Source organism: Parasteatoda tepidariorum, chromosome 8 (assembly GCF_043381705.1).
Source record: "Parasteatoda tepidariorum isolate YZ-2023 chromosome 8, CAS_Ptep_4.0, whole genome shotgun sequence".
NCBI lineage: Eukaryota > Metazoa > Arthropoda > Arachnida > Araneae > Theridiidae > Parasteatoda > Parasteatoda tepidariorum.
The window spans coordinates 23,818,551-23,833,764 of record NC_092211.1 but is presented as its reverse complement, the minus strand read 5'-3'; the positions used below and the strand labels follow the sequence as shown (position 1 = coordinate 23,833,764).

Genomic DNA, 15,214 nt, shown 5'->3' with positions numbered 1-15,214 from the left:
TATAATTATTATTACATGTAATTTATCATGATAGCCAAAAATTTTTTCGCCCTCCTTTCAAATTTAGATATTAAGCTATTCCTTAATTTGTATTTAATTTCATATTTGTTTGTTTTTTTCAACAAAAGTCTGTTTTCTAATTTTTTTTAATCATGTGTTAGAATAAAAATCTATAGAGACATGACACTTTTCATTAAAACGTTATTCACTACTAACTAATTTGTTTAATATAATTTTATTTTAGATATTAGAAGTGCCTTGCTTCTGGGAGAAGGCTTCATTCTGTCAGTGGTTGGTAGATTTTTCTTTCTACATGCTCCTCCACCACATTTCTTAACCGTCGACTCAACGCACCCCATTAATTCCAATACATGAAACATGTATAAACTTAAAAATGAAATAATTTGTACATACATTTGCATTACGTACATAAACAAATTAGTGGTTTTATTTATCTGCAAGGTATAAGAAATTGTTATGATAGTTTTTATTTTTAACTATTACATTAATATGTTAATTATGTTATATTAATTTTTTTCACCCTTTATTTTTTTACTTAGGATATTTGGTTGTGAATGCATGTTTTTATACTTACTTAGTTTTTATTTTTTAGCATATATATTCCCTTAGTTTGAAGTTGACTTCTAAAGAAAGTTTTTATCAAGATATTAGCTTATTTTTACCAGTATATGCTTATACTAGTATTATTATTAAAGTATTAGCATTAGTATTAAGAGCCTCTTAAAAGTACTTTTTATAATTATGTTTTAAGATTAACTTTTTTTCATAATTTCCTCTGTGATTTATGATTATACGTTTATCAGTATTATTTTTAATTATAAACCATTAAATTAAATGATATCTGCATCATGCTGATGAAGTATTAAAACTTTTTTAAATACTTTAATTGTAACGAATTAAGATATTTTCTATGTTTTATCTATTGGTAGTTTCTTAAATATTATTTACTAAATAATTAATTTTTATTTTATCAATTATCTTGAATTTTTATATTGTTAATTTAAATAAATCCTGTTATTATCAATACTTATAAGGATATTTACAAATTTTATTCTGTAACTTTTTTATTATAAATTATATTGTTTTGTCAATATTTTGATTATATTAAAATTTTAAACTGTAAATTTTTAAAACATAAATTACATTAAATTTTGTTACGCAGATATTTAAGATTTTTATTTAAACTTTTAATACTCATTATTTATAACTGTGATTTTTTTTCATGACATTCCATAATGTGATTTAGTTAATATTATATCAAATTCTGTTATATGTCAAAAGAAGTCTGTACCTTGCAGTATTTTATACACCTCAATATGTACAATATTATAGGCAAAAAAAATTTTGCTGTCAGTTAGTTTTTTACATTTTTTGTTTTGTTTCATGAGCTATAGTTTTAGTAATGATTTTTAAGAAATTTATAAAAATCATTGAAAGCTCTTAGGTGATATATGCTTGTTGTTGTGAGTATAAAAAATCTTTACAAACTATCAGTAATTTTTTTTTAAGTTTTAAAAGCTGTTATATGTTTTACTGCATTTGCTCATTTCAATATTTTTGCATTTCTTTTCAATTATCACTTTTTGCCAAATCCTCTTTTGATAACTGCATATAAAGACAAATTTATAAGAGCTCAATGAATAAAAAAATAATCAATTCATTTTGACAACTGGTTTAGATTAATAGAAAGTGGACTTCAGAATTTTTACAATTTGGTGATTGGTCAGTTCAATGATATATGCAATAATAGCGTGGCTTTTAGAAATAGTATAAAAAATCATCTTAAAACTTTTGTTAATTTTTATATTCACCAAATAGTAGTCATTTGAAGTCCAATAACAACCATGCTGTGTTCATTTCATTATTATGTTGTCATACATTACTGTTATTTATTGTATATTATGTAAATATTTGCTTAGATTTACAATAGAGGATTTATGCTATATAGACCAAAAAAAGAAACAGAATAACAGCTGTCTTAACAGTGTAGCACTGTAAAATTATTGTACTTGCTTTTTTTCATAGCTTTTTTATTAATTAATAATAGCGCCTGTTTTTATACCTCAATAATCCTTTGCACCATTAATAAGTATGCAAATTAGACTTAGACACATAATCATAATTATCAACTATGCATTGAGTCATGTGTTTCACTACATTGAAAACATTATTTAGAGTGAAGGCTTGGTAGAATTCTCGATCAAATAAACACATAATACCTCAAAATGGTATGACATAAGAACTCTGTGTTTTGTCTTCAAAATACAGTCTTCTTTGTATTAGTGCTAAATCATATTCTTAGCCTTATTAATTTATTTGTTATATTTATAAAGTACTTTTTAATGATAGAAGCCAAGCTTTAAATAGAAGCATTGTGTCTAGAAAATAATCTAATTTAATAGTATTAGTATCCATTTAAATCAGCATTTCCTGAGGTTGCTTTAAGGGCAGAATAAAGTATCTATCTTAACATTATTTTTATCTTATTATGATATTATCCAAGAAACATTAAAAAAACTTATAATAAGTTTGATTTAATGAAATATCAATATTTTATGGAAAAAAAATTAAAAGAAAACTTTGCAAATAATTCCATTTTACAAAAGTTCAATATATGATTTCAAATTATCTTCAAATTGCTATTCTGCAAGTGATAGATAGAATTATATAGTATTGCATTTTGATATCTAATTTTGAACTTTTTTAATGTATTTTTATCACAAGCATGCAAAAGTTTAAATTAAACCCTTCAAGTTTGATTCTTTTTTCAAGTAATTTCTTTTATGGTTCATAATAAAAGCAACAACCATCTCCATTTTTTTTATAACCAGCGCTAGACAGCCAATTCAATTTTGGGTTTATGACCCCAAATGTTCAACTCCATATCCTTGTAATTTTGAACCCGATCCAGAAGACTCCTGGATCAAACATTGGGACAAACTAACCTGCATTTGAGTTACATGGAGTATAAAACCACAAAAACATTTCACAGATAGCCCAACGGAAAGGGGATAGTAACCCATGGTCTGCCACTGAGGATATTTTATGTCAGCACTGTCATCGGTGCAAGCCAGGAGCAGAATTCGTATCAACCAGCCAACTCTGGAATTCAAACCTGGGGGTTCTTATTGGGAGACAAACGCTCTATCCTCACAACTGTACAATTTCCATTGCAATATTTTTTAGAATTTTTTTTTTTTGAAATGTATTTCAAAATATTATAGCAAAAAGTTATAATTAAAAAAAAATAATTGGGCAGTTTATAAACAATGCATAGTTTAAAACTTATTTTTCACTATATTTTATTCCTATATGTATTATCTACCTAAAGAATGCTTATCTTGATAATGATATATTTGAGAAAATGCTGTTTTAAATGCCAGTTTTTAAGAAACTAGAGGAGATGCCATTTTTATCTTGTCACAAATAAAAATCAAATAGGTGCTGAAATTGTAAAAATGTATACATATGCATTAGTTTTTAATTTCTCATCTATTAATGCTTTGTTGTGCATAGCATCCTTATAGAGCTATATTTCTATTTTCTATTTAAACCCAATGGAAATGCTACAATTATACATTATTGCGATTACATCATATTTTTCTCTATGTTAGTATTGTTTCTGATAGTTCTATTTAATTTTATAATAATCTTTTTAATTAATTTTTTTAATTTTATTTTCGCTGTGTATTTTCTGTTTTTTTAAAAAAAATTTTTATATATATAAACTATGATCTAGTATTATTTTGAGCGTTAATTTTATTGCAGTATTAATATTTGATTTTAATTGTATTTTTTACCAATTTCAAACATTGTATTTAAAAAAACATTTTATTCAAAAAGTTCTGGAAACTCTTGTTTATGTTTTACTAAATAAATAATTCATATTTTAAATTAAAAACCCTAGATTTTATAAAATAATTTTTATTAGATATTAAACTAATATGTTTTATCCTTTTTACTTTAAAAGTTCAAATATTCTTTTATATTTTTAATTCCATTGTGAAGTGGTGTTTTATTTTTTAGCATTTAATTTTCTTGTTTAATGAAATTACTGCCGAACTGTATATTCATAAATTATAATAAATTGTTTAGCAGTAAAAATGAGATTTTAAATAGTTCTGGTAAATCAGTAGTAAAATTGAACTTTAGTGCAGATTTTAACTATAAATTTAATAATTGAGTCCAATAAAACGTTCTTTGATCAGAAACTCTAAGCATTTTTAATTACAGTAATTATTTTTTTATAAATTAATTTTTCTCATTTAAAAAACTCAAACTTATTCAAGCCACACTACTTAACTATTTATTTTAATCATTTCAAAATTTGTAACTTAATTTACTTTACTTAACTATTTATTTTATGTACTTTTTTTCTCACCTGCTACTTGATAACCATACTGTTTTTTACGCTTGTTTATCTATTGGTTCTTTTTCATTTTGAAAACTCAAAGTTGCATTTACAATATACTAATTTTTTGATTTAAGAAATTTTTGTTTCAAAAGAAATATTTAGATCATAAATAATCGGCAAAATTGGTAAATTTTTATACTGGTCAGTTGTAGCATTTTTAACAGTGGTCACTCTTTCAAAAATTAAATGTTTTAAACAATTAAAAAAATTTATAACAACATAAAGCATTTCTCAACAATGTTCATTTTTAAAATGAAAACTTTAAAGAAACAAACATGTAATAAAGTAATTTTCAGAATGTTATAAATTATTCATAATGCTATATTAACAAAAATAATAAAAGCACATGGGGCACATTCCCCCCCCCCCAAAAAAAAAGTAGATCTGTCAGGGGGCTACAGGCAGACAATATTTTTATCCTCATTTGTTATATTTTGTTGCCTTGTGACCAGTGTTGACCTTTAATTTTGACCAATAGCTATAAAATTGATCTGACTATTGATTGGTTCTATTTAATTTTTTACTTGAAATAAAACTGACTAAGTGAAAGCCGTTTCACAATGGATGTTTTTTTAATTGCATTTTCAGTGAAGTATTGCATTTTTTTTTCACCTTTTGTTTTGTTTGTGGTTATTATTTCCTTCTGTTCTTGTTATTCCAATTTACAGAATTCTGCCAAGCTCAATGTTCGTTTTAAACCCTTACTAGTGTATTTTGACAATCAGGATGAATAGGGGATGATTAACGCTTTTAGGACAGCCAATTTTAACTTACCATTTCAAATCTGGAAATGTATGGTTATTATAGAGATCCATGATTTTGAATAGTCCTAGAGGCATTTTAGGTACAAATATTGTTGTTGTTAAAACCACTGGAGAAAGTATTTTGGTTATATGATCATGTGCTGTTTGGTGCTAATTGGGTTATATTTTTGAAAGAAATGGTGGACATCTGTTACTTTCTTTTTAGCCCTAAATGTCATGAAATTGATCAATGTTTTCGAGTGCTGTGATTTATTGTTTTTTATTTATTTAGTTTTGATTAAATAAATTAATTCAGATATATAGCTTTGATTAAATAAATTAAGATATAAACAGAAGAAAGTATCGAGTTAGATTGATTTAATCCAGATTTACCACCATGTAATGATATAGTGTTGTAAATATGTACCAATTTTTTTTTCTTTTCCTTTTTTTTTCATGCAAACCAATGTTAGATTTTTTTCTTGGAAATCCTTCCTACTTTTGAAATGTGAAATTCTTATGCAAAAACAGTACATTCCATAAATCTATTAGATCTTAAAACATAAACTAATTTTTTTTTGTTGAAAGAAAAGAAGAAAAAATTAAATGTTGTAGGTTAAGTAAAATATTTACTTCTGTTAATTGAGTACTACTAAAAGCATGCTGAAACTTATAAATAAACTTAAACCTTTAACTTGAGGTAGTTGCATATGTATGTGAAGTTTACTGTGATGTGATTTTTACAAAAATTAAGTTTAAATAAGTTTTTAATTTATTTATATTATTTTGTAGAAAATTGTTATTTAATTTAGGTAGGGAGTTTTATTAGAATTGTTTTGATTAGAAAGTGGATTTGTGAAAATATCTGCTTATTTACTAAATGTGTACATAAATTATGTCATTAGCCAATGTTGAAAAAGGAACCAAAATGAAGTTATCAGTAAACATGCCATATGAGAGTGCTAATTATATTTTTCGGAATTTAACTTAATATATTCTTATGTGGATTTTTTAAAACACTGCTTTTCCTTAATTTTTTAAGCTTTTAATAACATTTTAGTTATCTTGCATTTCTTTTTGTATATTGCATTTATTTGTTAATCTGCATTTATTACATTATTAGAATTACTAATTAAACAAAATAATTTTTATTAAATTTTGAATTAAAAACTCTAGTTGGATTTTAATTAATATATTACTCAACAATACTACAAATATGTATGAATTCTGTTTTACTAAAAAAAATTTTAAATTTTTTGCTTTGAAGTTTTTTATTTATTTTTTAATAATTGTAACACATTTTCTTTCTAAAATATATAATTAGTTATTATGAATTCATTTTGGAAAAAAATATCAGGGGATATGTATAATTCTTAATAATTAAGAATTAATTAAGAAATGTTAGTTTCAAATATTAAATGCTTGAGAGATTTTTAGAGAGAAGATTGCAAAACATATTATTTTACTCATTTCAACTATTTATTAAATGAAATAAATTTTATAAGTGTTTGTTGTTTATTTCCTATTCTCTGTTTACTGCTTAAAAGAAATAGCATTTCTTTATGATGTGAATATCTAATTATTGTACAGTATAATAACACCACATTTTCAGCATATTAGTTATTGAAAATTTTAATACCACAGATTCATTGTATTAAGCACTGAAAAATCTAAGTCATATTGTCTTATCTCAATTTAATTGTCGTATTAAATTAGACTGGATATTAACTACATCACTTTTTAGGACTCCTAAACAATATTAAACTTGCATGTAACATTCTATGATAACTTTAACTTCTTCTGTCTAGTAGGTCACAGGTGTGGACCTATTTTATTTAATTTTTTTTAGCTATTGATATGTAAACTGAGTGCAGATTGATGCCTTGATTATTTATTTATTATATGAGTGAATTCTGAGTCTGTTTACTCATCATTTGATTCTATTTAAAAAGAAGCACAAGGCTCAAAAGAATTGACTGAAATAATTTTTTTATTTATTTAAAATTATATTTTATTTTTTAATTTAAATATAGTTTTAAAATTTAACTAAAAAATGAAAAGCAGATGGAAATTTAAAAATTAAAGCATAAATTAAATATTTTTAAAAAAATATTTATCAATTAAAAATGTATGATTTTAACAAATTTTTAAATTTTGAGTCTTTCAATTTTTTTCTTAATAATCACATTTTAAAGAGAAGTAAAAACTTTAAAAACCAATTTGCAGTATGTTACGTAAAATTTGGAAAATTAGTTAATTAAAAATTATTAGTATAACATATATTTTTGTCAAAGGAAAACCTGTTTTAGTGTCATATTGATTTGTGTTTTTTAAATACATAAAACTATGTTTTTCCTACATATGGATAATGTGTTTCAAATGAAAAGTTTAAAAATTTACTTAATTAAATTATTAAAAAAAAAATTTTTTTTCTTTATCAAAGTACTAAATAGAAAAATTTCTAATTCCAAATTTTGTCTACAAATATTCTGAATTTACAGTGCTGTGTAACTTTCATGTGGTGTGGTGTTTTTAGGATTTCATTTACACTATGTAAACATGGAACAAATACTTAATTTATAGTACTGATATTACTTATATTTGTTTACATGTGTTTTTCCTTCAATCTGAACTGTTGCAATATTAATTATGTTGGCAGCTTTTTTGCTTTTATTTTCTGTATATTTATTATAGATGTGTTTCAATATATATATTTGTATGTGGAATTGTGTTTATTTAGACGACTATGTGCAATATGTTAGTTACTTAATTTATGGACTGATGATTAATATTGACATTTTTTATAATCTGAACGAATTAGTCTTGTCATTTATAGAGATTATATTTTTATATTGCTATTCCTTAATTTATTTGGTGGAATTTTAAGAGTTCAGATTCGGCAATGTGAAATTCACTCTAGATAGAGCAAAGCAAATTATATATAAATAATGTCAAATGAAATGTATAGATATTTAAGAAGAAAAAAAAAAAGAGACTGGAAACGTTATTTGAGATGAAAGTAAAGAGTGGAAAATGATAGGGTGTCAAATAAAAGATTGGGACCAAGTGTTGGAAAATGAACTGCCGTGTCATTACTTGAATAGGTTTCAGTGTATAAAAACTTTTTTTAATAAAGCAAATGTTGTTGCCAATCTCCGTTGTCTGGTTTCTGTTGCAGGACTTTTCTTTTACTATGTAGGTGAGGTATCTCATATTTTTAAAAGTGTAAATCTTATTCCTGATCCATCTATGAATAATCAGTCAAACGTGATTTGTAGTAGTAATACTTTATTTATAATTTGTCCAAAGTAAGAACTCCCCTAGCCATTCGTCTGGACCCATGGAGGTGGCTATGGTTATGTCTATTTAAAGTGACTGTTTTGGACAGATTTTGGCTTGGGTGGGCCAGAGAAAGGGAATCTTTTTCTTTTGTCTATTGTGTATGAGCATTATGATATGAGCATTATGATATGAGCATTCGCACCTGAAACATTGTTTAGAGCGTTTGATTCCTTTTTTTTTTNGAGCGTTTGATTTTTTTTTTTTTTTATCTTTTCACTTTTTCAAAAGTTTTTGTTTCTGAAAAGTTTTTCAAAAAAATTATTTTACTCTAAGTTTTTTTTTAATATTTTTCATCTTTTATGTATTTATTTATTATTATTTTTTGAATTTTTAAAGATGCTTTTTAAATTTAATAAAGATGAAACTTTTAAAATCACAAGCACGTAAAAGTATGCGCAATGTGTATGAATTGTTTGCTGATGAAGCTAAGGGAAAGGCCCTTAAATTTCTTCTCTATCAGCCGTCACAATGAGCAAATTTTAAAAAAATTGTTTAAAGCAGTTCGATGTATACATTTTATTAATAAATGCTCAATTAATATATAACACATTGTAAATTTATTTGTAAGAAAAAAAGAAGAAAAAAATTTGCTAATAAAAGTAGTTATGATTTATTTTTTAATAAATGGGAAGGAAAACCATACAGGCTACATTAAAATAAAAATAAGAAAAAGTAATTAAAAATTTAATTAACTTCAGATGGTTTCATGGGTGTTGATAAAAAATCATCTTGATAGTTTTGGATTTCATCCTAGTGATAACTTTCTTTCTACTTTTCGAAAAAAATAAAATACGTTACAGCTCATTACTTAGTTATTTTTTATTTGTTTATTTTACATATTATTTTCGACAAAAAAATTATAAATAAAATAAAAACATGACCCCCCCCCCGAAAAAAAATTCTTTAAAGGAAGGAAGAAAAAAAAAAAAAGAAGACGCAGTTTGTTAACATTTATTATAGCCAAATAAGTTATTGAAACTAAATATTATCGATAGGAATATCTGCATATAAGAATACACAACATCATTAACAAAGAGTCATAAAAAAATTCTGATGAATCGGTTAAATCGTTGAAAATTTCTCCGGTATAGATAGCTTGAACTGTTTCTATCTTTAACGTAACTTTTATCACCTTTTAAAGTTGATAAGCTTAAGCATTTCTCGTTTACTAGAAAATTCTACTTATAAAAAAAAATTTCGCTGCTTTAAAAAAACGGTGTAAGTTTAGAAATTATACCATTTGAAAATTATTGACATTCATAATAAATAGCGTGAATAGTGAGAAACTAGCGTAAAATTAAAAAGTAACTTTAAAAAAAAGCCTGCATTACACTTAATATTAGAATAAGTTCATTTTTTTTTTTTGCATTTAAAAAATTGCTACCAATTAGGCATTTCAGTTCTTGAATCATATTAAATAAGTCTCCTACTGTCGGCTGAGTTAACCAATCTGGTTACCTTCCTATATAATTTATTATTGAAGCTCACCTCCCTGNATTAATTAAGAGCTACCTATTAGGCATCTCAGTTCTCGAATCATATTAAATAAGTCTCCTACTGTCGGCTGAGTTAACCAATCTGGTTACCTTCCTATATAATTTATTACTGAAGCTCCCCTCCCTGAAATGCGCTTTTCTCGTTTCCATAGCTGCAGAATGTCTTAGACTTTGCGTCGAGGAAAGTTCTTACTGTAGACAAACTATAAACTGCCTGGAGTTACCCAATGGATTATTAGCGACGGTCTGGGAAGCATCCCTGAGGATGATCCAAAGACATGCCATTACACTGTGGAGCGAATGAATTCCCTGTTTTGGTAACCTGAAAATCGTAAAATGCTCGAACTCGAGCACTTTACGGTAGAATAGTTTAACGAGGACCAATACTGCCCACCCTCGGTCCCTTCGTAGGTTGGCCCTTTTGATGCTTGATTTATTTGCTTTACTGGGAACCGTGTCTTACAATCAGTAAGCTGTGTGACCTATCATGTTTTTACAGGCTGAGTAAAAACTTAACGACTAGTTGAAAAATTTTGCGAAAATCAAAATAAAAGATTTAAATATTATTGTATTAATTCTTAAAGTACATTGTTAAGAAATAACGCAACAAACAGGACTTGTAATTTTATAATTAAAACGGTATGTATACAAAATTAGTACTGCAGTCTGAAATATAAACTTTATTAAATTGTTCCTATTTATTTTTTGTTTCTATTCCTATTTTCTACTTTTTTTTTCATACTGACGATATTCAAGTAAATAGATGGGTGAAAATTATAAATTTAGTTTAATCTACATATCGTCTGCATAAAAGAAAATTCTCTTTATTAAAAAATATGTTAACGTGAATGAGAAAGTGAAGAATTTTCATTGTATCTTATTAATTAAGATATAAGTACTGAAAATAACAATAAAAATTTATGAACTATACAAATACACAAAAAATATATATATTTTAAATAAAAAATTCACCTTCCTATAAAACGTTTTCCTTGATAGTAAAATAACTCAAAGAAAAGAAAATTGAATTGCATTGGCAAGGACTCAGCATAGTAGCGTTATAAATATGGAACTTTTCGGACAAAAGGTAAATTTTTCGGTGTTAGGAAGTGAAACAAAATGTATCTGAAAAAAAGTTCTTGAAAACAATGAGTGACCCAACGGGTTCCTGCAGTTTAGAATTATTTGTTTGCCATGATAAAATATTATTAGCATATCATTTGAGAAAAATGCTTTGTATATTTGAACATAAAGTCAGCTCTGGAGTTATTTCTTCTATTTTCTTGGCCATATTGGCGATTGACCTTTTCAAGAAACGTGCCATGTTTCAACTTTAGTTCCTATTTCTAAATTTGAAATGAATAGGAATGGTTATAGAATATTTGGTAAGTAAAATCTTGCTTTAAGATAATATAGGTTGAGAATGACTAAACGATATTTCATGAAATGTAGGCTTTTTTTTTTTTTTTAATGTCACGATAATACCAACATATGTCGTGATAATATTGATTATCACGATAAATATCGTATCTATGATAACCTTAGATTATGATGAATTTCCAATGCGATAATGTTCTAAACTATAAAAGATCTTTGTAAATTGCAAATTATCATTATCAACAACGATTTATATGGAAGACAATAATATAACGGAGATAAATATGGTTTTTTAAAATTGTCGAATAAAATATTTTTCTGGGTGTTGATAAATTTTATTTGGTTATGAAAATATAATAAAAATAACGTAAATTAGTTCACCTAAAATATTGCGAAATATTGATATTTCCTGACTATATATCGCATTATTAAAATTGCACTAGAGTTGCGCCGAGATTTTTTTAATGTTTTACTTCTTTTATTTTAAAAGAAATAAAGCTTCTTTTATAATTGGGACCAACTACAACAATGATTAAAATCTTCTAAAAAGAGAGCGAGTTGTTAAATGCCCCTGGATTGTAAATTAGTCTCCGGTTTAGGTTATCGATTAGAGTTTAAACCTTTTTAATTAAATAAAAAATCAATGCGAAATTTATTTTTCTACTTTACGTGATTACAGAAGTTAAGCTGATTAATTATTTTGACCTTTTAAAATTTCTAAAAATAAAATGATTCTTTAGATATAGAATGAACTTAATTCCTATTGTGTATTTTGTAATTAACAATATTGTAGACTAACAAAAGAAAGCCTAAAACTCTGAACAATAAATTCAGATTATTCTAGAACAGTATATTTACTAGGTTAATTAGATTAGAAACTGTTTAAAAATTAAGAGTATTTTATTTCTTTTGTTAATGAATGTTTACAATTTAAATAAATTATTTTCTAGGTTAATTCGAAAAAGTTTAAAAATCAAACGTATTTTATTTATTCTGTTAAGGAATATTTGCGATTTCTAATAAATTATGTAAATTGAGTTATTGAATAACAAAATCAATAACCGTTTTTAAACATTTCCGTGAAATCAGAAAATAATCACTCAATTCAGAATTTTTTTATTTATTTTTCCCCCTAGGTTCCAAACTTTTAATTTGGAATCTAGAACTGAAGTTAGTTTTGTGGAAATAAAATAAAAACAAAATAAAATTTAATTGATGAAGTTAACCAACCATTAAATACTGTTTGAGATAATGTTTAAAAATCTTCATTTCAATTCAAAAATATAAATCTAGACCTATATAATGAATGCCTGTTTTCTATCTTTTATAGACTTTTAATAATGTTTAAAAAATTTTAAAAATCTCCATTTCAATTCAAAAATATAAATCTAGACCTATATAATGAATGCCTGTTTTCTATATTTTTTAGACTTTTAATAAAGTTTAAAAATTTTTAATAATGCTTAAAAATCTTCATTTCAATTCAAAAATATAAATCTAGACCTATATAATGAATGCCTGTTTTCTATCTTTTAAGCCATCAGACCGCGAGTGATGAAATTTGGCATACTGATAGTTCAGAGCACGGGGACGGTCACTGTCGAAATCAGAACTTCTTTACTACGAACCGTTCGAGCGGGATGAGTGAAATGAAATTTGATTGGTTAAACGTTAGCCATTGTTTTAAATTAAACTACAGACGATTTTATTTCATCGAATATTTTAAAGATAACATCTGCTATAATTGCTAGCTTATAGCTCTATTTGATCAAAAAAAGTTATTGCAAGCACTTTAATATTCAAATATTTTTATTCGCTGTGTATGCAATCAATAAATAAAGTTAACGTGGTAGCATGTGAAGACTAGGCCCCCAAATTACTATCTCTAAAGTTATCTGAAACCACGTCTTTATTTTATTTATTGTAATTTTTCTAAAATGCGCTTTTGTAAAAGTAAATAATTTGAAATCGACGGTAATTATGAAAACTGCACCAATACGTTGAGCAGTTTTAATACTGGTGCTGTTTAAATAAGTATCTTACGGCCCCTTGAAAGGGAGAGAGAAATAATGGAAAGGAGAAAATTTTGTGATAATGGTAAATTGACTATCATGAGTTGGCCACGAACAATAGTATCATACCAGGTGATGCTGAATACAGTTAATATCCATTCTGATAGGATGAACTAAAAAAAAAGTGTTTTGTTTAATTTAGTCACGCAAAGCTACCGAAAAAGGCAACAAATAATAATAAATTTAAAAAAAAGAAAAGAAATTATTTTAGCTTTATTATATTCTGTTGGTAATTGCCTTTCAGTTTTTTGCATGATTTCGTAATGTCGTTCAGTACTGATTTATTGATTCTTTTCTTTTTTTTATTTACTAAGTACGGGGAACTTTTTCCAGCTAGTATTAAATATATTTCAATTCAAAAAGGTGAGTTTTGAGAATAAGTGTTTGAAACGTAAAAATTTATGAAGAAATTATTTTAAGAATAAGTTTTTTCTTTAACTTTAAAGCAAACTAAGTGTTAAACTATGTAATGCAAAACTTTACAAAAGCATGTAAATGATGGCATGAAAGTTAACCATCGATTATACACAATTAGTTTGTTTATATTCTACATAGCTTCATGCTAGTCTTTGTATTAAGTAAAAAATATATACAATGAAAGAATTTAAACTTTTAAAGAATATAGAATGTATCACTTTAGAGAATTCATATTTGACGGGCTGGACTTCTCGAAATAGAATGGAAAGAACAATTGCTAACGTAAGCAAATGCCGCGACCAATCAGAATCGAGATTTCCACACTACGCCCCTTGCAGATTCCCACTGGAATATTATATAGTTCACATTAAAAGTTTCTTTTTTTTTCTTTCAGTATATTATTTTTCTAGAAGAACAATGATGAAATCGCTGTTGCCATGGCTACTAATAATGCTGGGTTTTGTAACAAGTAGTAAGTGCTTTATGTACGTAAAGTCATACAAAATTTATTAATAGTTATATCTTTAGAATAATCACTTTTTTTTCTTAACTTCAAATCTCCTTCAATTATGCTTAAAAACGCTTCTTAAAAAATAATTTTGTTCTTAATTTTCTTCCTGTTCTTCAAAACATCCAATTTTTATTATTTGTCTATTACGCCAATGATGCTTGATAAACATCGATGTCTAACATCTCACATCAAATAAATTCTTGTTTTTTATATTAATAAATTTTAGATACCCTAGTTTCTCCTCTCATACTTTTAAATACAAATGTGAACATTTAATAGAAGTCTATATTTTATAGAAAAAACTGTAAAGACTTTACAAAATTTGTTTCTAGTATAATACCAGTAAAATGAAGCATTTAAAATTCTGCAAATATTACAGCCATCTATAACAAAAATAATGTGAATAAAGGGAGTAATGATGTGTAAGTAAAGGGTTTATTGATGTAAATAAATGTTACGAAGGCAATAATAATGTAAATAAAGGCTGTTCCTAACTATAACTGTGATATATAATATGACCACCTTTAATATATATGTTTAGAAATTTCGTCAGAAAATAAGTTAAAAACATATGCATACAAGAAGGTGCTAATTAATATTTAAATTGAAAAAAAGTTATCAAAAATTTATTAAAATCTTACATTAATCATCAATTATGGAAAGCGATAATAAAAGTATTGAAACTTAACTGATTGCTCGAGGAAATGGGGAAAGCGTAAAAGACGATTACTGACAATCAATATTGCTTTGATGTTTTTAATACCGCTTATTTCAATAATATATATATATATATATATATATATATTAAAATATAGTAAAAA

The 15,214-nt window shown here is 25.5% G+C and overlaps 2 protein-coding genes across 4 annotated transcripts in view; both read left to right on the top strand.

Moving 5' to 3' along the window:
- The window catches only part of LOC107444651 (organic solute transporter subunit alpha), a 74,709-nt gene extending 71,490 nt beyond the window's left edge, over positions 1-3,219 (top strand). For both annotated transcript variants that reach the window (XM_021146300.3, XM_016058862.3), the window contains exon 8: positions 245-3,219. In XM_021146300.3, coding sequence (XP_021001959.1) covers positions 245-375 — 131 coding nt within the window. In that variant the 3' untranslated portion in view covers positions 376-3,219. The remainder of the gene's footprint in view (positions 1-244) is intronic.
- A 7,965-nt stretch (positions 3,220-11,184) lies between these two features.
- LOC107444652 (uncharacterized) overlaps positions 11,185-15,214 on the top strand; it is a 12,696-nt gene continuing 8,666 nt past the window's right edge. Inside the window, exons 1-2 of one of the 2 annotated variants that reach the window (XR_006226269.2) lie at positions 11,185-11,401; positions 14,277-14,367. Coding sequence is in view for 1 of the 2 variants with exons in the window: in XM_016058863.3 (XP_015914349.1) it covers positions 11,374-11,401; positions 14,277-14,354 (106 nt within the window). In the remaining variant the exon portion in view is untranslated. The remainder of the gene's footprint in view (positions 11,402-14,276; positions 14,368-15,214) is intronic. The other variant, XM_016058863.3, reaches the window with a different exon arrangement.